Source organism: Dryobates pubescens, chromosome 9 (genome assembly GCF_014839835.1).
Source record: "Dryobates pubescens isolate bDryPub1 chromosome 9, bDryPub1.pri, whole genome shotgun sequence".
In the NCBI taxonomy this organism is placed as follows: Eukaryota; Metazoa; Chordata; class Aves; order Piciformes; family Picidae; genus Dryobates; species Dryobates pubescens.
In genome coordinates this window covers 11469817-11495972 of record NC_071620.1, presented here as the reverse complement: position 1 = coordinate 11495972, position 26156 = coordinate 11469817, and the positions used below count along the sequence as shown (strand labels likewise).

Sequence of the window (26156 nt, the reverse complement as noted above, 5' to 3'; positions counted from 1 at the left end):
TGATAAGAGTTGTTCAGCCTGGAGAAGAACCTGCATCAGCCTTTCTGTACCTGAAGGTGGCTTACAGGAAGGATGGGGAAGGACTGTTTACAAGGGTCTGTAGTGACAGGACAAGAGGTGATAGGTTCAAACTGAGAGGGTAGATTTAGATGAGATTTAAGGAAGAAGTTCTTTGCCGTGACAGTTGTGAGGCACTGGAGATGGTGGAAGGGGCTTTGAGCAACCTTATGTAGTGGAAGGTGCTCTGTCTGTGGCAAGGGGCTTGGAACTAGATGATCTTTAAAGTCAATTTCAACCCAGTTCAGTTCTGTGGTTTTATGATTCTATGGAGTATTGCTTCCCCCTCCCTGCCTTATGGCAATATTTACAGCAAATTATTTTGTGCCCTTTATTCTACTATCACAAGGATGTTTAATGTACAATACCTTGTGATGAAAGCTGTGCTTTTCAGCTTTTGAAGAACTGTGACCATTTCAGGAATAAAAAGTACACTTCTTACTGATAGGGTTTCATGTACTATGAATTTACAGGTGATTATATCGAAAGGATGCAGTAAGTTTACATTTATACATGCTAAAGTTTTGTGATACTTAAGTAAAGCATTTCTCTCTAATAATGGTGCATAACAAAACTTTGCAAGGCAAAAGTGTATTGGCAGTTTAGTCCAGAAGTGGGAAGTTTAAGTCCCTACTACATGAGTTGCTTGGTGTTGGTTTGGTTTTGGTTTTTTTTTGGTTGTGTGTTGGGTTTTTGTGTGTGTGTGTGGTTTTTTTCTTTTTTTGTTTGTTTGTTTGGGGGTTTTTTATGGGGGGGGTGTGGGAGTTTTTGTTTGGTTTTTTTTTTTTAAGCTGTGATGTTTCACCCAAAATATCTTGTGCTGAAAGCACAACTACAAGCTTTTTTGAGTTTGTTGATGAGGATTTTAGCAGGCAATACAGGCAGGCAGGACACAGGCTGCTGATTTATTCTGCCCTCCCCCCCCCTCCCCCCCCCCCCCCCCCCCCCCGCCTTGTAAAAGATGTATTGAATGAGGCAGGGCTTTGACATAGGTGCTGTACTGAGCAGAAGTACTACAGGAAGTGTCATCTTTGGTATCCTCTGAGGAAATGTAAACAGGATACTGTAAACTTCTAGTTGTGTTGTTGCTTCCCATGTCTAATTCTTCTATGCGTGGCAAGAAGTGCTGACTTTCTTAAAGGGAAACTCAGGCTTTGCTTGTCTGACAGTAAAATCAATGTTACCTTTTGCATCCTGCTGCATTCCTTTGTGGCAGTGCTTGAAACTGAATTCTGTGGTGGTTTTTTTCCTCTATAGTGTCCTTAATCTGCAGCATGAGTCAGTTGAATTTTATTTTGATGTTTTTAATACTGCTGTGAGTAAGTTTTATGTATGTTTACCTCTCCTGCTAATTACTTTTCTTAATGTTTGTGGGGGTTTTGTTGTTGTTGCTTTTGTTTGTGGTGGCTTGCATTTTTTGTTGTGTTTTGTTGTTAGTTTGTTTTTCAATAAGGGTGGATTCCTTAGTACTACAGTATCTTCTCAAGTGAAAAAATATGTTTAAATTACTTGGGTAAATATTTAAGATAATAAGGAAAATATGTATAGGGCTGACTTCAGCTCTTTGAACAAGAGGATATAGAAGCTTGCAACTTGTATATCAAAAGCTGTGTGACTGTGGGAGTTTAAACCAAGAAAACTGTATGGGCTTAGGCTAGGCCTACCAAAAAGAAATAATATTTTCTCCATTGAATGTGTATGCAGTTTGGCTTGCATCTGATTGCACCTTTCAGCTATTCAAAACACTGATGTTGGGTTTATGACTCTAAGGATAACTAAAAAAGGTATTGCATTGTCAGAAGTAGAAGTACATTTTTCTTAAAGAAAAACAACCCAAAGAAGAAGAAGAGAGCAGGGGGAGCAGAAAGCCTGTGTAGTCAGAACTGCTGAGTATGTCAGAGTAAAAAGTTCTTTTGAGAAATACATGATGTAATGTTATTACAAGTAACCCCTGACAGTATTGTACTCATATGTAGGGTTTGGCAGCATTTTGTTGCTAGCTTGATGGGTATTTATGAAGCACAGAAGGAATGTATTTTGAATTACTAGGAAAAGATGATTATGTATCTCTTTAGAGAGTGGTAGTTAGAGGGACAGATATATATATTCCTTTCATCCTTGAGCAGCTGAGTCTAGTTGAGAGGCATCGCTGCCTGTGGCAGGGAGATTGGAGTAGATGATCACTCTAAGCTCCCATCCAGCCTAAGTCATTCTATGATCCTGTGTCAACAGAAGCAGCAAAATTTGTGCCTGAGATCTTGAAGGTGTAGTCTCATTGAAGTAAAAATCTTACAGGATTTGGAATCATTTCTGCCTCAGTTCTGGGTTTTGTGGGTTTGGTTTTGTTGCCTTTTTTGTTTGTTTTGTTTTTCAATAAATTAGAAGAAAATGTAATATGACTTCATATACATGTTTTGCTGCTTGTTTTGTAGGTGATGTTCTGACACCAAATACAGAGAACAGTAATTTTCACTGTCAAGCACCTAACTTCCATAAGTGTGAGATCTGTTTGCTGTCTTTTCCAAAAGAGACCCAGTTCCAGCGCCATATGAGGGATCATGAGCAAAATGACAAGGTACGAGTTTTAGTAGCTGAAATTTAGAAACTTAGAAAGCAGTAGCCTATATCGATAGTTTCATATACTGTTCAGTAAAGCTAACACAGGTAGATGAGAAAATGCGTGGATTTCTTTTAATCGAATTTGCCAACTCATTCTACACATGAGCAATAAAAAAACACTTATGTTGGTTAACTGGACCCCGCTAGTCTCTTAATAGCTGATTTCAACAGTGTCTAACAGCCTATGTGTGTATTAGTCAGTAATGTCATCACTTTAGCTGTTTACAAATCAAATTTGGAAAACAATAAGAAAAACAGAGACATATGATTAAGACTTGAGTGACTTTTCAAATGAAGCTTTGGCCACAGGTTTCATCTCTAATCTGAAACATTTCATTTTTCTTCCTTACTTTTTACTTCACAAAGATAAAATTGCTTTACTTGTGGAAAAATAATCTTACTGCTCTTTGAGATAGTTGTAGATGCAGATGAAGTTTTACAAATTGTAGGACTTTAGGATGTTAATTCGTGTGTACAAAGAACATTGTAAAGTTGATACAACCAGAAACTGATCCCATTAAAACCATGCTATTGTACACTTGTGTAAAGTGAAGTCATTCTTAAAGATTGAAAACTCTGCAGATACCAACTGAAGAACAGACAATCCTAGCATAATTTGGCTTTAAGGAGAGTTCATGATATCAGTTAAAGTAGGAAATTCTCTTGTTTATTCATTTCTTCTGCTAACTTCACTCTCCTTGAATAGTCTCAGTTTTGAGTTTCTGCTTTTATGAATTCTCCTGCTTGCTTTCCCCATATGCTCTTGAAATGCTGTATTTTCATTTTCAGTAGCTAAATGAAAACAACTACATTAGTATTAGTAGGGATTATTATCATAGCTAGGTATGTGAATTGCTCTTCTTTATTTTAAACATTTTTATTTGTATGGTTATATGTCATCTAGGGTATATGTACCTATGGGAAGATTGAATTTTGTCTTTATTTTTGTTTTTTAACAAACAGCCTCACCGATGTGACCAGTGCCCAATGTCATTTAATGTTGAATTCAACTTGACGCTTCATAAATGTACTCACAATGGTGAAGATCCTACGTGCCCTGTGTGCAACAAGAAATTCTCCAGAGTAGCCAGTCTGAAAGCTCATATAATGCTACATGAGAAAGAAGAGGTAATTCATTAAACTTCATAATTAAATTTTGAAAAGATGTGTTATAAGGATTGTACTTAATCCCTTACTTATGTGCTTTAGATCAAAGGATTGAATAAATCATCTAGTTCAGCAGAAATATCAAACTTCTGAAGGGGTTTCTGTTTTAATAGTAGTAGCAGAAATTTATGCACTGGTTGTAAACAAGTGTTTCCATCCCATCTTCAACTGATTAGTTAGTTATAAATACTTCTGTTTTGAATCAATTTCTGTGATTTCATATACATAAATTACAAGCCCACATGTAATAGCCTGGATGGTCATTTTTGATGTGGTAAGGCACTCTCACCATGTACTTGCATCATTAAACTGTTTCCCTACCTAGATAGTCCTTTTTTGTTGTTGTTGTTGTAGCCAGGTGGGAGTTGGTCTCTTCTCTCAGGCAACCAGTACCAGAAGAAGAGGACACAGTCTCAAGCTGCACCAGGGGAGGTTTAGGCTGGATATTAGGAAGAAGTTCTTCATAGAGAGATTTGCCATTGGAATGTGCTGCCCAGGGAGGTGGTGCAGTCACCATCACTGGAAGTGTTTAAGAAGAGACTGGATGAGGCACTTGGTGTCATGGTTTTGTTGATTAGATGGTGTTGGGTCGTGGGTTAGATGTTGAAAGTCTTTTCCAACATGGTCTATTCTATTCTATTCTATTCTATTCTATTCTATTCTATTCTATTCTATTCTGTTCACATATGAGAAGAGACCAGCAACAACCTGTCTACGACATCCTTTCAGGTAGTTGTAGAGAGCAATGAGGTCTCCCCTCAGCCTCCTCTTTTCCAAACTACACAGCCCCAGCTCCTTCAGTCACTCTTCATAAGGTTTGTTCTCCAGGCCTTCAGAGCTTCATTGCCCTCTGCACTCACACCAGGACCTTTATCTCTTTTGTATTGAGGTGCCCAAAACTGAACATGATACTCAAAGTGTTGCCTCACCAGTGCTGAGTACAGGAGGACAATCACCTCCCTCCTCCTTCTGGACACAGCATTTCTAATACAAGCCAGGATGCCCTTGGCTTTCTTGGCCACCTGGTCACACTGCTGGCTTATATTCAGCTGCTTGTCAAATAGAACCCTGAGATCCCTTTCTGCCAGACAGCTTTCCAGCTTACACTTCCCCAAGCCTGTAGTGTTGCATGGGGTTGTTGTGACCCAAGTGCAGGACCTGGTATTTGGACTTTTTGCAGCTCATACTGCTAACATTGGCCATGGATCCAATCTATCCAAGTCCCTCTGTAGAGCCTCCCTACCCTCCTGCAGAACAACATTCCTTCCTAACTTGGTGTCAGCTGCAAGCTTGCTGATGACACACTCTATATCCTTAGCAAGATTATCAATAAAAATGTTAAACAGAAGTGGTCCCAACACTGAGCCCTTAGGAACACCACTTGTGACCGGCCACAAGCTGGATTTAACTTCATTGACCACCACTCTCTGGGCCTGTTCACCCAGCCAGTGCTTTATCCAGCAGAGTGTGTGCTCATCCAAGCCACGAGCAACCAGTTTGTTCATGAGAATTCTGTGGGAAACAGGGTCAAAGGCTTTTCAAAAGCCTAGGTAGACAATATCCACAGCCTTTCCCTCATCCAACAGTTGGGTCATCCTGTCATAGGAGATCAGGTTTGTCAGGCAGGACCTACCCTTCACAAACCCATGCTCACTAGGCCTGTTCCCCTACTTGTCCTGTATATGGCATGTAATGGCACTTGAGATGATCTGCTCCATGGCCTTCCCTGATACCAAAGTCAGACTGACAGGTCTATAGTTTCCTGGATCCTCCTTTCTTGTAGATGGGTGTTACATTTGCTACCCTCCAGTCTACTAAATACAAACTAACAGTTCATAGTTTGTTGCAGAAAGCCTGCTAATATGTCATCTTTTGTACTGAGCATGAGGTTTTCTTGGGCTTTTGGGTAAAATTAGTATGTTGGAAAAGTTAAAACTGGTATTTGATGGATATAAAGTGAAAATTCTGTTATTAAAAACCTCTTTGTTTGTGGCTTTTTGTTGTTTTTTTTGTCATAAAATTATGTTCACTTCATTAGATTTATCCTGTATTACAATTTCAGAGCAATGGTCTTTGAAAAAGTGCTAATTAAAATCTATTTTAAAACTCGTTGATAGTAAACAGATGAGGACGGTGAGTTCCAGAGTATTCCTTCAGATATTTCATCTGATGAAATAAAGACAGTTAATGCAAGTGGAATTAGGTGGATAAAGCTTATCATTATTTCTGAATGTGGCAATAGAAAGTATTACGTAACAATGTACAAAGAGCCCCCTTTTTAATGTTAGACCCGGGGTTTTAACCGTAGTGAGGTTAACAGTGTGCAATTACTTGTTCTGTGTATGGTAGGGGATTTTTTTCTTGTTTGTTTGTTTGAGGGGCAAAAGAAAAATCTGGTACTGCCTGTTCCACAGAGAGGCTGCTGGGTTGGATTCTGTGATTTCCTACAGCAAATTCTACAGTAAGGAGTAAAAATACATAGGCTTTTGTTTTCTCTCTTCCAACTGATTAAAACATTCTTGTCAATCTTTATTTAAATGAACATCCCCTTCCTCCCCCCGCCGTTGATCATTCAAGGAGGGAAAATAAGGGAGGGAAGTTAAAAACATTTCCATCTGCAGTGATAATCACAATTAATTTTTGACTTTTTTGGTTTTTTACTATCTGAAGTTTGTTAGGTGCATCAGTAAGGAACAATCAAGAGATGTAATGCTAAAGAGACGGTGAATATTTTCAGCCATATAATACTAACATTCTGCTAAGATTTTGTAAAATAAAGATAGACTGAGAAATAAAATTAATGGTTTTGAAAAGCAAAAAGAAGTCAATAAAATGCAGCACGTTTAGTTTGACTTTAGTTCTTCCTCTGAATTTCAGAGAAGTGACAATGCTTTTGCATTAAACTTTACAAATATAATTTCCTTTGTAAATGACATGGAATACTAATACAACTGGAAAGGGGTGTGCTTAACACTGCTGTAAAATTAATGGGTTGAAGTAATACCTGTCAAAAACATTGTGTTCCTATTTATTTGTCATCTTTTCTATGAAGATAGCTGAAGTCAGTAGTAACTGGTGGGATTATTGTTAAAAAGTAAGAGACAATCTGTATCATTTTAACCATAAAAGTGTAAAAATCTTTGAATCTACAGTTAAGATGGTTTGGGTTAGAAAGCACTGTTTTTAGCAATTGTTTATGTAGACCATAACATAATGACGCTCAGGTAAGTTTTTGTGTGTATCTTGAACTAGGTAGGTAGGTGATGGTACTGAACTGCTTGTTTCTACTACCATATAAACTTTTTCAGAATTCAGTTTCAGTGGAGTTTCTTAATATAAATATTACCATAAGCTTGCAGTGATTATTGTTCATGATTTATTTTATGGGGTTCAAACTATTTTTGCTTGTATACTTTTAACTGCTGCTTGCTTCCAGCTGTTGATGTCCATAGAAGGATACATTCATCTGCTTGAGGAAAGCTTGTGCATGTGTACCACTGCTTGGGAATCTCTTGAAAAATCAGTCTCTTATTATCTCTTTCAGAATCTCATCTGTTCGGAGTGTGGAGATGAATTTACTTTACAGAGTCAGCTGTCCATACACATGGAAGAACATCGTCAAGAACTGACTGGCAGTAGGATCCACAGCTGCAAGTCGTGCAAAAAGGAATTTGAAACTTCCTCACTGCTAAAGGAGCATATGAAAACTCACTATAAAATAAGGTGGCAATCATGGGTTTGCAACAAGATGAGCAGTTGTAACTTTTATTGTGATAGCTGGGGAAAGTAAGAGTAGCATATCCATTCAGCAGAATACCACAATCTCTGCAGATTGTCTTCTTTAGTGTGCTGTTATGAAATAACATTTGTTTTCTAAAACCTTGCTAAAGTAGGTGGATATTTTTGGAGGCTTTTTTTTCTCCTGTTTTCATATTCAGGCACTCCTACGAAGCATGGTTCCTTCTGCTAGCTATTTGTAAGCACAGGTTAAGTGTTTGATACAGAGTGCTTTTAAAAGTTTGCTTATGTATGATTTTACAGGCTAATGGCAGTACATTGACGCAAATATATATTAAATTTACATAGCAGTTACTATGATTGCAAAAATCTTAATAGTTACATTCTGCAAAGAAGTTTTTTCTCTGCATTTTAATAATCTTTTGCAAGTACGCCTCAACAGAAACTACTGAGAGTTCCTTGTAAATCTGAAAAGGCACAAAATGAAGGGACACAGCAAGTGTGATAAATACTGTTCTTGCTTTTGGTTTGCATTGGAATAGACCTTAAAAGATCATCTAGTTCCACTCCCCCTGCCATGGCAGGGATACCTCCTTCTGGACCAGATTGCTCAAGGCCCTATCCAGTTTGACTTTGAACTTTTCCAGAGTTGGAGCTTCCACAACACTGGACTGCACCTTCCAGTGGCTAACCTCACTCATGGTGAAGAATTTCCTCCTAATGTTTAGTCTGAATCTGTCTTCTTCCAGTTTGAAGCCACTGGACAAGATGAGTGAATCTAGTATGATGCCTATGATTTTGAGAGACTATTATATATATATCTTAGTATCCTCAAAGAGTTTTGACTATCACATCTGACACTATACATTGTCATCAGATTTACGCTGTATGTTAAAAAATGATGGGGTAAAATCAGCCTCTTCAAAACAATGTTTAATATTAGAATTAAGGGGGGTTTAATATTTAAAGTCTGTTTGTTTTTTTAAATGGCAGGTTATCAAATACCAGATCTTATAACAGAAATATTGACAGAAGTGGGTTTACCTATTCCTGTCCTCACTGTGGAAAGACGTTCCAGAAGCCAAGTCAGTTAACACGACATGTTAGGATACACACAGGTAAGTCTGTGGCAGTAACTATTTTAGATTGTATTTGTTTTACAAAAATCAATTAATCTGTGAAAGGCTAGATACTTTTCTACTGATTTGGACTTGAAATAGTCTTAATACATCTGGCTAGATAATGTTACTTGTTGATTCAACCAGGGGTTGGTTCAACCAGGGGTACCTGTTTCACCGATGTAATTATTTGCTTAGGACACCCTATACTTTTAAGAAGCTTTATAACTGTTTCTAATGATACACACCTGGAAACTTGTAAGTATTTTGCAGGTTTAATTTGTTACAGAACATCAGTTTTGTTACTTAAATTTTCAAGGGGGCTTAACATTGTAACACTTAGGTAAGAGACAGTGGAGTACTCTGACTTTACATACTCTAGGGAAGAGATTCTAAAAAAAAAAAAAAAAAAAAGAGAAGAACTACATAAGAATAAATAAATAATGCTACTAACACAGTGGCCTTCTAACATAGTGGCCTTGGCTTTTTTTTTTTTCTCTTTTAGATTCATATATTTAAGGCTACTGCCATATTTTTTTTCTGTACTTCCTGTAACTGCCTTTTTCAGGATATACAAAGTGAACTTGGGAGGTGGTGAGTCGAGATTGTAATTTTGATATTTGAAGAGCAGGTGACTCTTCAGTTTTGTGAAATGAAGAACAGATTGGTTTTGCAAAATTACTGCAATAAATATGTGCATTTGTTTAACCCTTAATTAAAATAACTGAAAAATGCTAAGTATAAAGCAATACAAAAGTTTCAGTGTACAGAGAACTGCAAGAATGGTCCTCGATAACACAAGAGGTCACCCTTGTACCTGGTTGAAAAGTTGCCTCAAAGTAATATCCAAAACAAGTAATTGAAAATTAACTTTAATCATTTAAGTTTTTTTTTTTATTTATGCAATGTATTATTTCAGCATAATGTAATTGGAATTAGAGAAGCAATATTGTAGTTGATTGAGAACAGTTTTCTAAAACTTCAAAAAGTTCAGGAGCATTTATAGTATGAGGGGTGACCTTATTACTCTCTACAACTACCTGAAGGGAGGTTGTAGACAGACGGATGTTGGTCTCTTCTCCCAGGCAAGCAGTACCAGAACAAGAGGACACAGTCTCAGGCTGCGCCAGGGGAGATACAGGCTGGATGTTAGAAAAAAGTTCTATACAGAAAGAGTGATTGCACATTGGAATGGGCTGCCTGGGGAGGTGGTGGAGTCACCATCACTGGAGGTTTTTAGGAGAAGACTTGACGGGGTACTTGGTGCTGTGGGTTAGTTGCTTGGGCGGAGTTGGATTGGTTGATGGGTTGGACGCGATGATCTTGAAGGTCTCTTCCAACCTGGTTTATTCTATGTATGTATTCTATGTATGTATTTTGAAGAGTGAGAAGGCATTTGTCTGCTTGGAAGCCAGAGACAGAAAATACAATCCAAATCTTCATGTGAGAATAGGTCGTTTTAAGTTCCAAGTAGCTATGTATGTGAAAATATATGAAGTACATTATCACTTTAAATATGCAGACAATCTGTCTGGCATTCCATTGCTTGAGGTAGTGTATAATATGGAGGAAAGACCTCTGCTTTAAAGAATTTATAGCACCTAAGTCCTTAATTGTTAAAAAAGCCTATCTGTGCTACGTGTACACTGTTACGCTGGTGTCTTAATTGCAATACTCTTTCTGTTCATAGCTATTAATTTCGAGCACACCCTTTGGGGGTAAAGAGTCTCGGGGATTGTAATTCCCATATTAATAACTAAATAATTAATATCCTATCCACCCCTCCCAAATCTGTATTTTATTAAGTTATATTTGAGAAATACAGATGTTCCACATTTCCACACTAGAAATAATATATTTTAATTTGTATTGAAATTTACTTAAATAGGCAAAAAGTTAACCTGAAACAGCACTTCTGTGTGTCCACCAGCAGCTTATCAAAGCCCAGTATGAATTGCCTCACTGTATTTCAAGAAGATCTGAAAAAATGTTCTGTATTCTAATCTATATTAAAAAAATATAGATTAGGTTGTGGAGTCTCATTCTGGGTTATGGAATCTCCTTCTCTGGAGATATTCAAACCCCGCCTGGATGCATTCCTGTGATCTGATATAGGTGATCCTGCTCTGGCAGGAGGGTTGGTCTGGATGATCTTTCAAGGTCTCTTCCAGTCCCTAATGTTCTGTGATTCCGTGAGAACATGCACACACACCTTAAAGTATCTTTGAAAACCATAAGCAGAACAGAAAAGTCACATTTGTGCTGAGTTGATACTGAGTTGTAATTCAGAAAATAGCTGCTTTTATTCCAATGTTAATTTAATTAAGAATTAATAATTTTAAAGTAGATGTAATTACAGTTATTTCATTGGCAATAATGTAAAATATTAATGAAATACAGTATGAATAGTATTTAGCATATGCAAGTACTTTCTGGTGTGGCAGACATAATGCACAGCATGTTCATAGCATTTTGCATAGCATGTTTGTAGTGTGTTTTGCTGTAGAAATGTCCAAAGGCAAGGCTTTAAATGCTTTCAAGATCCTGGAGTTGCCACATGTAAGCTACTTCATGAAAAGAAAAAGAATAATAGAGTTCACAGTGAAGATTTTGGATAATTGTTTAATACATGTGGTTGTATGGAGCTGAGTTTTGTTTTAAGTATCTGTGTGTTCAAAATATGTAGCTTGAGTTGTTTATGCAGTTCTATTATGTTTTGTCACTTAAAATGTCTGGTGAGTTTTTCATGCTTGATTTGTTATTATATGAATAATTGCAAGTATCCACAGCACTGAGAACACCATACTCAGGAAATAGTGACAGAGCATTCCTGTAACAGTATTGTTTACTTTTTCTTTAATGTTCAGTAGTAATATGAACATTCACAGTTTAAAAATTATTTTCTTAACTGTACAATATCTCATAATAAAAACATTATTTTATTGCATGTTTTCAATAGGAAAATGGCTTTTAATGTTTATTGGGGAACAGGAGCCATGGGCCAGCTTCTGCAGTGTGGCTGTTAAGATTTTCAGCTTTTAGACTAAATAATGGGTTACATTGTTGACTGTTAGTTATTTGGAGTGTGTCCAACAAGGGGCAGTGGAGCACAAGCCTTATGAGAGGTGTCTGAGGGAACTAGAGTTGCTTGGCCTGGAGAAAAGGACGTTCAAGGTAGACCTTATTGAACTCACCAACTGCCTGAAAGGAGGCTGTAGTGAGGTGAGGTTGTTCTCCTCTCCCAGTTAACAAGTGATATGACAAGAGGAAATGACCTGAAGTTGCGCCAGGGGAGGTTTATTTTTCACTGAAAAGGTTGTGAAGAATTGTAAAAGACTGCACAAGGAGTGTGCCTGGAGGCATTTAAAAAATACATGGATGTGCTGCTTAGTAGTCATTTGGCAGTGTTGGGTTAACAACTGGATTCAGTGATCTTTAAGATTTTTCCAACTTGAATGATTCTACAATTTTTTTACTGTCTATCCCACCCTCTGCTTCCTCATTTGTTTCCATGCAGGTATAAACGTTTTACAGGTTTTGATTTTTCTTTTCCCTTTTTTCTTTTCCCCCAGTGGTTTTGCTTAGGGATTTCTGAGATCTTGCAGCCTATTCCAAATAACTGTTTCATACGGGTTTCCTGGCAGTGCTGGGTTAATGGTTGGACTTGATATGAAAGATCTCTTCCAACCAAAATGATTCTGTGATCTTACCCATTTCAACTGATAGTCATCAACCAGATCACAGAACTTTTCAATTAGATACATTTTCATCAGAGTAGACGCTGAGATTGGTGGTCAAGGTAAACAATTTCATTGTCAAAACACCTAATAACATATGTTTAGGTGCATGTATGTACAGATATTTATATGCAATATTTTATTTCAGCTGAATCAGCTCTTCATTTAGATACAAGAAACTGATAATATTTATTTAAAGTCCACATCCTCCTGCTTTCTCCTTTCAGGTGAAAGACCTTTCAAATGCAGTGAATGTGGAAAAGCCTTTAACCAGAAGGGGGCATTGCAGACCCATATGATCAAGCACACTGGAGAAAAACCCCATGCTTGTGCCTTTTGTCCTGCAGCCTTTTCTCAGAAAGGCAATCTTCAGTCACACATACAGAGAGTTCATTCAGAGGTAAATACAATTATTCATAAAGTGGTTGGCGCTAATATACTGCTTATTTCAGTATTTGAATTGTCCTATTTGCTATTCCTATGTTTTCTGGTGCTTTCTGTAGCCAGTGTAGATTTACTGCGGTAGTATAGCTTCTAGTTTGTTGGTTTTACCTGCAGGCTTTCCTGAAATAGCTTAATCTGAATAAATGTATACTTAGGATAAGTAGAAAAACCTTCATTTATCATTGTCTTTATAGCACATTGATAGATTAATAAATTATTAGTGGGTTTAGGTATATAAAAATGTACCTATGTCAGTCTTGGGAAAACGAGGGCTGGAAGCAGATGAAAGTAAGCCAAAAGCAGCAAAGCAGAAAATGGTGAAAAATTTCAAGGCCAAACAGCAAATCACTGACTCCATCATAGAGCTTGCAATTTGTCTTTGAACTATATATCTTACAGCCTTTTTAGAGGTTTTTCAGTTACAGGTGGGAGAAAATTTCAAAATAAGATAAAAAACATTGGTGTCTTTATGCTGATTATTTTTTTTGCTCTTCTTGTGTGACAGACAATTTTTTAAATTCAGAAGGTACTGCTATGATAATGCAATATAATCTAAGTGACATTGTCTATGCTACTTTGTTTAGTAATTTCCTTGCTGACATTAGTGATATGTGCTTGAAAATACCCATAGAAGGAGACTTATTTTAGATTTGGAAGATACAAAGTGATAGAGGCAGCTCTTTTTTTTTCCCAGCATGAAGAATATCATCTCTGTTCTCACTGCCCTAACTCTCAGATTTCCTTCCTTGTTTTTCCATTTTTGTGTTGCAGTAATTACAGTTTTTGGATTTTTTTTTAGTAAGGATTATTTTAGTGTGTTTATTACTTCTAGGATCTGTCTTAGTGTTTTGGGTTATACTTCTTTGTATTAAAATAATATGTTTACATTTCCTATGCCTGTGTGACTAGTCTTCCTCAATATTCACAGCTCGTTATATGTGATAGCATTTACGACATTAAAAAAGTGGACCAACACTAACTTCACAATTTACATTGATTTTTTTTCAATGTTATGAGATCATTGGGGATCAAGCCAAAAAAGAATTCTTTCCCACATTTTTCTGTGTTGCTCTGTTCTATGCCCCGGCAGCCCCAGCGGTGGTCCCCATGGCAGCGGCCCCAGCGGCCCCCACAGCAGCTCCGGCTCTGCTACCCTCTTTGCCTCTTAGTTAGCTAAACAAGCCATAACTACCTATAGGTTAAAGTCAGGATACACAACTGCTGTAATTGATCATTTGTTTTCAGCACACTTGTAACCCTGTATGACACACGTATGGTGTCAAATACTCTGTTAACACCACATCAGCAGTTGCAGTTTCTCGATGGATGGCGAATCGCTTGCAATGCCGTGGAAGCCACGCCCTAGCAGCCAGGAGACCCTTTACACAGTGTCACTGCTCACCAGCTCATTGGGTCAGGACCTTTTGCTGGATCAGATCAGCAAATAGACCTTCCTGATGAGGTTTTACAATTAAGTCAGGATTTAGCCATCAAAGCGTGGTTGAGAATCCAGGATGACAAGTCTGTCCCTATGTTTATTACCATTCGGCAGGGTCCTACAGAGCCATTTGGTTCCTTTGTGGATAGGCTGCACACAGCATTAAATACTAATCCAGATTTGAATCTCGAGATGAAGAATAAAATGTTGGATGTTCTAGCGTTTGACAATGCTAACAACAAAAACGCTCAGGTTCTGAGCGTTTTACCAAGAGGTGCCACTACTGCACAAATGCTGGAGGTGGCAGAACGAATGACACAACAACAAAAGGCAGCCTTATCTAGCCACTGCTGTAGAAGCAGTGGGTGGAAAATGTCGTAATTTTGGGAAACTTGGGCACCTTAAATCAAATTGTCCTACTCCTGTACAGACTTGAAAGTGGTGTGCTCACTGTCAAAAATCTAGTATTTCTACTCAATATTGTCCTAGGCAGGGAAACTGCTCTCGCAGCGTGAATGCACTCCACGTGATGACACGAAATCAGGGTGCTTGGACCGCCACCCTGCAGCCACCTCCGGCAGTGGCGGAGTGGTCCTGGCAACAGCAGTGGATGTCACTTTTGAGTCCACAAATGTTGTTGTTGTCGAGTCACATCAACACCGTCCTCTGGGTCACGGACTCCGTGCTCTGTTAATTGGCAGACAGGGCATCTTTATAGTTCCCAGTTTAATAGATTCTGATTATGAAGGGGTTATAAAAATTATACTCTATACCATTACCCCTCCTGTTAGCATTCCTGCTGGGACAAAAATTGTTCAGCTAATACCATTTGAGTCTCGAGTGCCTAAGGCTTCTAACAGGATTCGAGGAGAAGGAGGCTTATTGGCCTTAGAAATCCAAAAGGGAAAACGAGAAGAGATTGTAAGTATCAGGCACCCTTGTGGACAAACTGTACAACTTTCAATGCTTGTGGATACTGGGGCAATGTTACTATTATACCTCGCCATAAGTGGAATAGTCAGTGGCCATTGCTGATGGCAAATTCTGGAATCATAGGCAGAGGTATGCAAACAACCTGGGTCAGCAAAGAGCCAGTGCAATTAACTTTTCAAGATGGCAAATCAATCACTGTAAAACTGTACATGTTAACCCTTCCAGTTGCTCTATTGGGCAGAGATGCCTTAAGTCAGCTAGGAGCAAGACTTGTTTCCAATCCTTTTTTGTAGTGGCCGCTGGTCAGCAGCCAACCCTCAAATTAAAATGGAAAACAGATGAACCAGTAAGGGTGGAGCAGTGGCCGCTGAGACAAGATAGGCTGCAAATTGTCAAGACCCTAGTGCAGGAACAATTGCAATTAGGGCATAGAGCTTGACATAGTGGTAGGCCATGCTTAGCATAAGTGCAGAAGTAGCTAGCAGTTTAGCAAAACAGTGCTGTGCTTGCAGCATGTAACTAAAGCAAGGTACTGGTAGCTATAAAGACAGAGAGTTATCTTGGAATAACAGGACGCATATGTTGATCAACAACCTTGTGTGATATTAGCAGTTTAACCAATAATCTATAATAGTAAGATGTAGGATCAGTCATGGGGAACCAATGAAGCTATGCCAACGATGCTCTGCGAGTCTATATAAGCTGTAGAGGTTCTTTAATAAACAAACAATACTAGATCATATTGGTCATCCATATTGATTCTGTTTTCTGTCATCAGCAGGTACTTCCCAATGTTAAGAAGGCGTAATTTGAGATGATAATCATGTATGTAGATTACAGTTGACTTGGTATTCAAGAAGTACCAGACTGATTCCATAACTGTATATCAGTAACTTGGGAAAATAAACAATTTTATCTCTCATAATCCCATAGTATGTTATGTGGATAAATAATGAAAACACAATATATGGTAGATGCAGGGGAAATGTCCTTAATTTATGTTTTTTTTTCTTTTATTGAAGGTTAAAAATGGCCCTACATATAACTGTACAGAATGTAGCTGTGTCTTCAAAAGCTTGGGTAGTTTAAATACACATATCAGCAAGATGCACATGGGTGGTCCACAGAATTCTGTGAGTGCTTCAACAGATGTATCTCATGTTGCACCGGTAAGCTTTGCTCCATATATTGTGAAAATGCCTTTCAGAGTTTAATTAGATCTATATCTTAATTCCAGTAGTTCTTCACATAGTTCACTTCTAACCTGTACCTTCTGTCATTTCTGGAATTGATTTGCATGATTAAAAAATGGCAGAATGTAAATTAGCCAACTCCATGCAAAAAAAGGATTTACAGTTTGAGAGTTTGCTTGAAAATACAATTAAATACTACAACAAAGTAAAATATAATTCCAGTGCTTGCAGATTGTGTGGGAATGCAAGGATTCCTCCCCAGATAATATAAAATTTTTCACACATTGTTTCTATTAAATCTAGTTCATATATAACGCATAGTGGATTCTTCTGTGTATTTCTGATAACTTGTTTTAACTATTAGCTTCCTCTTTTGACAGATCATAAAGGAAAAAACATAGCTTTATTGGAAGCACTGAATTTTCTTTTGTTACTATGATACAAGAAAGAGCTAAAATTTAGAAAATTCTTCCAGTTTCTTAAGACTATTTTTGAGCTACTGCACATTTAATATATCCTAGTGTTTGGGGGGTTTGGGTTCGTGTTTTTAGGTTTTTTTTTTAAAATAGAACTCCCTTTTCTATGTTTATTCCATTGTTTTGCATAATTTTCAGCTTCTATACTTGATTATTCAGCTGTATCTTGTTGTAAACAAGTGTCTAGTAAAGTTTTTTGCATTTCATAATAGATTTTTTTTGTATGGTCAATGCTTCAGGTTAGTTTAAAAAAAAAAAGACTATTGTGTCCTTTGTGTCCTATTTACATACATAGAATACACCAGGTTGGAAGAGACCTTCAAGATCATCGCATCCAACCCATCAACCAATCCAACCCACCTAAACAACTAACCCATGGCACCAAGTACCCCATCAAGTCTCCTCCTAAACACCTTCAATGGTGGCGATTCCACCACCTCCCCAGGCAGCCCATTCCAATGGGCAATCACTCTCTCTGTATAGAACTTTTTCCTAACATCCAACCTAAATCTCCCCTGGCACAGCCTGAGACTGTGTCCTCTTGTTCTGGTACTGGCTGCCTGGGAGAAGAGACCAACCTCTGCCTGTCTACAACCTCCTTTCAGGTAGTTATAGACAGCAATAAGGTCTCCTCTGAGCCTCCTCTTCTCCAGGCTAAGCAACCCCAGCTCCCTCAGTGTCTCCTCATAGGGCTTGTGTGCCAAACCCCTCACCAACTTCGTTGCCCTTCTCTGGACACGCTCCAGCAAGTCAACATCCTTCCTAAACTGAGGGGCCAGAACTGGACACAGTACTCGAGGTGCGGCCTAACCAGTGCAGTGTACAGGGGCAGAATGACCTCCCTGCTCCTGCTGGCCACACTGTTCCTGATGCAGGCCAGGATGCCATTGGCCCTCTTGGCTGCCTGGGCACACTGCAGGCTCATGTTCATCCTACCGTTGACCAGCACCCCCAGGTCCCTCTCTACCTGGCCACTCTCCAGCCACTCTGACCCCAGCCTGTAGCTCTGCATGGGGTTGCTGTGGCCAATGTGCAGAGCCCGGCACTTGGATGTGTTAAATCTCATGCCGTTGGACTCTGGCTTTACTTTGCTTGCAAGTACATAATACCCTTTACATATTTTTAAATAATTTTACTTTCACAAGCCTAACCTTGAAAGCAGTGTAGAAAATAATTACTTTCTTTTATTTCCCTAGCCAGCTCTGTTTTTCTTGGGTTTTTCTTTGCCTGAGTATTCTGCATTTACATTGTGTATTGGTATTACAGCAGTGTGTTGTTATTATCTTTGCTTCATGCATACTTTTCCTGCTTGCTTCTTGGAAAAGTAAAGAATATCTCCATACAATGGTGTGAGCAAAACTGGAGAAAAAAAAAATTTCTAAATAATAATCCAAGAAGTTTACCTAGGATGAACAAAGACAGAAACTGACATGTTAGTTGCATATTAAGAGAGTATTATTTTTTAGTTTGTATTTGAAACTGCAGATACTTAATGACTGAGTTTTTTTTAATTGACATAGAAAGATGCTACATTCTCAGATTAGCACAAGCAGATTAGCACAAGTATTTTTAGAAATTACTTCTTTCTGCTCAAAACTTGTGGAGCTGTAACAGCAGATCTCCACTATAACAATTCTGCTCTGAAGTCTGCAATTAGTCTCTGTCATCCCTTGTTGTGTACCTGGGGATGAACAATGATTACCTTGAATAAATAGACTTTTCAAAATTTGAAGGCTGCTGAGGTGCTGTGCTAGCAAAGAATCTATTCTTCTGTGATAGAGGAGTATCTCTTGTAAAGCACACTTACTGTAAGGCAGTTATTTGCCAGTTGCTGTATCACTTAGGCTGGATGTTAGGAAGAAGTTCTTCATAGAAAGAGTGATTTGCCATTGGAATGGGCTGCCCAGGGAGGTGGTGGAGTCACCATCACTGGAGGTGTTTAGGAAGAGACTGGGTGGGGCGCTTGGTGCCATGGTTTATTTGATTAGGTGGTGTTGGGTGATAGGTTGGACTCAATGATCTTGAAGGTCTTTTCCAACCTCATCCTATTCTATTCTATTCTATTCTATTCTATTCTATTCTATTCTATTCTATTCTATTCTATTCTATTCTATTCTATTCTATTCTATTCTATTCTATTCACTGGGTATAGCTAAGGTATTGGTTTCTGTAACTTGGTGTTTATTAGTTGTATATAAACTGTGAAGCAACGGTAGTGATTCTGGGTACTTTTGTGTCTCTGTCTCTAGTCTCTGTGCTGTGGGAAAACAAACTGTGCTGCTTTTCTATGTGATCTTAGCTCTGTTTTGCTTCTTTTTGTGCAAAGGCTTAAATCACTTCCATTTCTTTGTAGGACACTGTTACCCAGCCTTTGACAACATCCCCTGCTAATCTTTTGCAACCTGTTGATAACAAATGGAAAAATGTAAGTGTAGAGCCTTTTGTCATATTTTTGGGTCAAGATTAAAGAGGGAGCAAGAACAGAATTTTATGAACTTTCATGTATCTGGTGAAAAATTATATGCCATGGTCCTCTGATAAGTTGTTCAGCTAACGTTTAAAGGCAAGCTTCTTGATCTGTATACACGATTATTTAGGAATGGAACAAGTCTTGAATGGATTATATTCCCTTGCTTGTTATACACTCATGGTTTTGAATATATTTCTATTCATTAGTTCTTCAAATTGGAGGCAAATAGTCTCCTGTATAAAAAGACTAGGGGTAAGTAAAGATGCTTTAAAATACTGGATTTTCTTGCTCCTCTGGCTTTACTTCACAGGTATTCCATGGTTGAGGTGGAGGGGTAAAGAGCTGTGTTCATGTTGGTTGAGTTGGTTGGAATTGAGGCAGCAGTAGAACCACAGCCTCCTCATGTGCAGCTGCTGCTCACTTGTTGAACTAGGATGTATGCTCAGATTGCTTTGTGGGACTACACTGTGTATCACACATGGTTATGGAACAAAGGGAATGGCCTCAAGCTGTACCGGGGTGGTTTATGCTGGACATGAGGAAGAAAAATCTTCACTTAAAAGTGGTGTCAGGCTTTGGAACAGGCTGCCCAGAGAGGTGGTTGAGTCACCATTCCTGGATATATTTAACAGTCTTGCAGATGTGGTGCTTGGGGATGTGGCTTAGTGTTGGACTTGTTAGAATTAATAGTTGGACTTGATCTTGAAGGTTTTTCTAACCTAAATGATTCTAAGACTCTATGAAAGTGTAAGTAATTTATGTTAGTGTTTGCTTTTTGTTAAGTAGAACTTGTTGCAACATTAATGTTAAGTTTCCTCCTTGTTGGAGGTCATAAGAAGCAGGGATATGGTTTTTTTCACTTTCAAACAGAATGACATATGAAAATTGATATAAGAAACCATAAGTGATTTTTTTTAACACTTTTTTTAAAACTTTCTGAGAGAAGTTGTGAAAGAGGTGTGCAGAGAATTGCCACTGTTTCTGTGTTTTTGATGGACCCCCTTGGAAATGAATTCTAGACCCTACACTACTTAATGTTTCATCTTAGTGATCTGGAAGAAAATATAAAATCATCATCAAGATGATACAAAAATTGTTGTAATTTATGAAGAGGACAAATCACTGATACAGAGTGATCTGGATTTCTTAGTGAGCTGGGTGTACCATGCATGGCTAAGAAATAAAATCACCTGTAGAAGGACAAAGTAGGTCATATTCCTAGCATAGGAGTCTTCAAGGATTTTTAATTCCCTTTGTAAATAGGGATGAAAGAGATAATTTCTGTATCAGGTGAAAGGTGAGTTTTCTTTGCCTGGAAAGATTGTTTTGGGGCTTTTTATTTAGAGAAGAAACTTGGCATAGAAATTAAAGGCTCATATGTCCTCTGTATTTCATTCTGGGAATTTTTGCTTTTGTCAGTGTTTACTATTCATGAGCTGTACTCAAAGATACAGGAAGAATCAGAGCCATCAGAATTCTTAAAGTATGATTTTAATGTGCTTCATTATGGAAGAGGATTGTCAGGGATGGAAGGTACCTCAAGGATCATCTAGTTCCAACCCCCCCTGCCATGGGCAGGGATGCTTTCTACTAGATCATGTTGCCCAAAGCCACATCCAGCCTGACCTTAAAATATTCCAGGGATGGGGCTTCCACCACCTTTTGGAGCAACCTGTTCTAATGTCTTACCACCCTTATGGTGAGATGCAGAGTGTGTTGTCTGTTTTGTGAATCAGATACAACATTTAAGGAATACTTGGGTCTTTTTTGAAGAAAAGCAAAAAAATCTGTAATCTCTTTAATAAAGAGAAGTTTTAAAGGTTGAAGCTAGACACAGTTCTACAACTCCAGCTGTACAACTGCCTGAAAAGAGGTTTGGCAAGGTGGGTGTTGATCTGTTCTCCCAAGTAGCAAGTGACAGGATAAGACAGAAACAGCCTCAAGTTGTGCCAGGGGAGGTTTAGGTTGGACATTGTGAAAAATTTCTGTACTGAAAGGGCTGTCAAGCATTGGAACAGGCTGCCCAGGAAAGCAGTCGAATTATTATTTCTGGAGATATACATGTAGACATGGTGCTCACTGACATCATTTAGCAGAAGTCTTGGTAGTGTTAGGTTATGGGCTGGTCTTGGTGATCTTAAAGGTCTTTTCCTGTCCAAATGGTTCTATAATTCCACAATTCTATTCTAAATTCAGATTTTGAAGTAACGTAGATAATTTATTGTTGGAGCAACTTGTTGAAGTTGGATAGCAACACAAGAAGTTACCATGATAAATCACTTGATTTAAAGAACTTCTATCATTTCTGTTCTGCACTTAACTTGAAGGAGCAATTCACTCAGAGCAGTGATGTGGTCTGAGTTACACAGCAGATTAGCCAGACTAAAGATGATCACAAGATCTACTATTCTAATTGAAAAAAATGTGGAATTATGAAGGAGTAGAATAGAATAGAATAAACCAGGTTGGAAGAAACCTTCAAGATCATCGTGTCCAACCTATCATCCAACACCACCTAATCAACTAAACCATGGAACCAAGCATCCTGTCAAGCCTCGCCCTGAACACCCCCAGCGACGGCGACCCCACCACCTCCTCGGGCAGCCCATTCCAATGGGCAATCACTCTCTCTGTGTAATCCATTTCATTGTCTGTGATATTTTAAAAATGTAGTATTGACACAAGACCTACACAGCTACCTCTGAAATGTTTTGTAATGAACAAGATACCTTAATCATAATGGTAACAAAGGTTTTTTGCATGCATATATACGTATTACTTTGCAAGAAAAATAACCTCTGTATACACTGGCTAAATACAGGTAGTACTGTAGTTTCCACATCAAAGATAATTCTGAGACTAGTTAAACAATTCTGTCATTAACAATCCATTTTCTTATGTCTTGCTAAAGCCTGAGAGAATTTTACAGACTTGTTAGTGTAGGCTTCCCACCCTGCTAAAGATCTTCCCTACATTATGATGCAAGAAAATTACTAATCTCCATAAAAGAGCTGTTACACTTTGGCAAAACACTGCTTCAGTTTCTGTTTATTGCAATGAAAATGGCATACAGCATGGTTTATTTTATCAAATACGTATTGAAATGTTTATAGCACTTTTGCTAAATTGGAATTTGAAGAGAGCCTTTCCATCTGGTCTTTCCATTGTTGAGGTGAAAAAAGGCAAAGTAATGGTTATATCAGCACAACAGAAAGTTCTATTTTTGCATGCATGCAAGAGAAATGAGAGAAGGATTTGTTTTATATCACCTGATGGGGTGGCAGTAAGAATACTTCATCAAATTTGTGGGTTGTTACAAGTCAAGCTAATTTTTCATAATCTATTTTTTTGTAACCATCCTCAAATATGCTGACAATTTCATTTTAACTGTGCAGTGTAATGTGTCAGGAGAGTTGTGAGACTGGAAGAAATGTTATGTGAAACCTAGCATTATTCTTTGTTGAAAATGATCTGAAAGAAAACAGTGTTTTATATGTGTGTTTGCATCTGTGCATGCCTGCAAGTCATTATTTTCAGAAAACAGAAGTGAATATTACAGGCAAATATCCACTATGGTTTAAGAAACAGAATTGTGGGGATAGCCATTATATAAATACATATCTCTCTTTTCTGCAGTAAAATATATGATTGAAAGCAGTCGTTTCAGTAATGATGTGCTTAGGGAGTCTATTTGTTACAATGAAAAGAAGCTTATAAAGGAAGGAGAACAGGAGGAGTTTTTATTTCTGATTTTAAAAAAGAAATACCGAGGCTTTTCAGCACTTTCTTCGTATTTGTGACTAGGGTAGCCTAAGATACAATTATCAAAGAAATTTGATTTTTATACTCAAAGGTTTTTTTAGCATTTTGACACAGCTCCATGTGTATTTAATTTTTAGAGTATAAAGAGATTCTTCTAAATAAAAGAGATAAATGATATTGAAAGTTGAAGGGAAAAATTTAGTCTGATTGTTCTGAAAAGCTTTGATGTTACAGTGCAAATAATTTCATACCAAAAGTATCTCATGTAACAGAAGATTATTTTTCCAAAGGACTTGCTCTAGTTAAATGCAAACTTTTAGAAGACAGTTGTGTCAGTGCTCTTTATTATAGTGTTGGAATTGAATTCCACATGTAGAGGTGACATGAAAATTACTAATTAATCCCTATGTATTGTAAACTGAGTGAAGGTTCAATAGTTATGATAAACTTAATTCACACTACTATAAGCTTGAAGTTATGCAACTTGGGAAGAATTCCAGAAGAGGGATTGACATAAGCAATTCTTCAGTGCAGTGAGCAGACCTTGCGTGACAGCTGTGCACAACACTCATGTCTTAGACAAGTGGACGTTCTTGTAGTGGACAGTTAACAGACATTTCAGATAAGGGAGCTGAACAGGTCATTTTTAATTTTCATCTTTCTTCACAAATGTGCTTCTGTATATTCCAGGCCACACATTTTCGATCTCCACTTCTTCAACAGACAGAAAACCAAGTGTCTTCAGCTACTGCTCATCAGGGTCAGCAGGCTGTAACTGATGTCATCCAGCAGCTCCTTGAGTTATCAGAACCAGGTCCTGTAGAAAATAACCAGCCTCAACAACCTGGTCAACAACTCAACTTTGCAGTGGGAATCAATAGAGATATTTTGCAGGTAAGAGCTGGTGTGAGGTCAGCTTTGCATGTCAGTGGCTTCATTCTCATTTCCATTTTAGTGACATTTGTTCTTGTTCTTGTTCAATGGTGTCATTCCTTCTGCATTTCTAACTGATTTGTCGGTCAAGAAAAAATTGTGAAGATCTACTGAATGAATATGGTGTGCACCAAGATTCCTTTTTGTATAATTTTACAAGAAACTAGATTATGAATATTAATTACATGACATAGAACAGAGCTTTTAAGTGTACACACCCATGCATGAGCATTTTATTGATCCCTTTGGCTTTTTTCTTTCCATTGCCTAAAAACAGCTTGTGACATGTCCTTAAGGTATGCTGTGCAAAAAATGGTGACATTTAAGATGAAAAAATATTTTTATCTGGTTTAAAAATGGGAATGGATATGGAGCCTTTATCCTGTTCCAATTAATAAGGGCTATTTGAATATTTCCTACTGGTGCAAAGAGAATTCTTTCCTGGGTTAGACCAAGGTTTTGTCTAATCCATTATTTTGTCCTTCATACTGACAGTCGAAGATGCTGTGTAACAGAGAAGATGCAGACAGCAGTTCAAATATCTGTACTTGTTCTGTATCCTCCACTGCATAATGGAACAGGGCAGAGAATAGTCTTCTTTGGTATCAGCAGTAACCTGATAATTTTAAAGCTATTTTTTTCATCTCTATTCTTAGGAACCATTTAAATTTGTTTCTGGAAGCCCTGAATGTTAACATGTAGCTTTGTGCTGATCCACCATATTACCTGTGCTGAGTTCTCTTAACACTGGGAATGTGATGTGTTGTTACACTAAGTTGTTATACAAATTAAAACTATTGTTGTGATAGCTATTATAAAAAAAAATTCATCTTTGAGGTTGACTCTCAGTATCACAAGGCAGAGTATTGTACAAAATAAAAATAGAACATGGTTTTCTTCCAAGCAAATATCTGCATGCTCCTTCTTAAATGTGTGTTTGAGGTCTGATAAAGAGTCTTTTCAGACACAATAATATCCATAAACATGCCTACACTCCAGTCCCTTCCAGCAGTACATAAATAAATGCATGGCTCCTGCCTCAGTCTGATGGTTGTCAGTGGTTTGTTAAGAGAAGCTTTTTGAGCTTTGCTTTGGTTTAACATTCTTCCTTTTTAGTCATCTGTGGCTTCTCCACAAGCTGATGGGCTTCAAATGTGATCTTTCATGGGGAACTATTCTCACACAGCAGGCATAAGGGATAGCTGTATATTCCTGAAACACTTGATTCTGTAGAAACAATTGGCACTTTTCTGAAAGGCAATGGTTGGCACATGTGTTAGTGCAAGAAATCCATTTTAGAATCTCCCATGCTGTCAGAAGTCAGTGTTGTGTGAGAATGTTTTTCTGAGTTTGAAATACAGCTGAAATTCTAGGAGGATAAACCATATAATTACTTTAATTGTATTTGCATTATATCTTCTAAGTAATTGCTTGAGAAAAGTTTGAACAATGTGGAACATTTCTTTCTTGACCAAGAAGGGTGTTTTTTTTCCTCTCGTAGCAAGCTTTAGAGAACAGTGGTTTGTCTTCAATCCCCATCTCTGCACATTCTACTGACTGCAGCCAGGCTAAGACTCCTGGGGCCCAGGATCAAACCCCAGATGTTCAGACTCTCTCAAATCATCAATCTGACTCTAATAATGCAGAACAAGACAAGGAGCAAGAGAGTACAGATAAACTGGATAAAAAAGAAAAGAAGATTATTAAGAAAAAGTCACCATTTTTACCTGGTAATGTTAGCCCTGCTTGCTACTTCTTATGTTGTAAGGAATACAGTATTTGTGAGTGTGTTGATGGCTTTTTAAAAGGATTTTCCAAAACATTTTGGATCAGTTGTGATCTTCCACTTTTATTAAAACCACAGTAAGTGTATAAATGATAGTAGTATTTTCAATTTTCATTATTCTGATACAGAAGTGTGTAAGATTGGCCCTATATGAAATTACACTACTAAATCTTGTGGACTTAGATCAGTGTAGTTTTCAGAGGAAGGCAAAAAAAGAAAGAATATAAATATTTTTCCTTGTTTGTCTCCATTATCTTTCACTGAAGAGGACTGGGATTTCATGGT

The 26156-nt window shown here is 37.8% G+C and overlaps 1 protein-coding gene across 4 annotated transcripts in view; it reads left to right on the top strand.

The window, feature by feature from the left end:
* The window catches only part of ZNF236 (zinc finger protein 236), a 78584-nt gene that overhangs the window by 10599 nt on the left and 41829 nt on the right, over nucleotides 1-26156 (top strand). For all 4 annotated transcript variants that reach the window (XM_054164043.1, XM_054164042.1, XM_054164041.1 and 1 more), the window contains exons 2-10: nucleotides 2490-2632; nucleotides 3640-3804; nucleotides 7388-7566; nucleotides 8575-8699; nucleotides 12664-12836; nucleotides 16274-16420; nucleotides 19274-19345; nucleotides 23843-24046; nucleotides 25587-25815. In XM_054164043.1, the coding sequence (XP_054020018.1) occupies nucleotides 2606-2632; nucleotides 3640-3804; nucleotides 7388-7566; nucleotides 8575-8699; nucleotides 12664-12836; nucleotides 16274-16420; nucleotides 19274-19345; nucleotides 23843-24046; nucleotides 25587-25815 (1321 nt within the window). In that variant the 5' untranslated portion in view covers nucleotides 2490-2605. The remainder of the gene's footprint in view (nucleotides 1-2489; nucleotides 2633-3639; nucleotides 3805-7387; nucleotides 7567-8574; nucleotides 8700-12663; nucleotides 12837-16273; nucleotides 16421-19273; nucleotides 19346-23842; nucleotides 24047-25586; nucleotides 25816-26156) is intronic.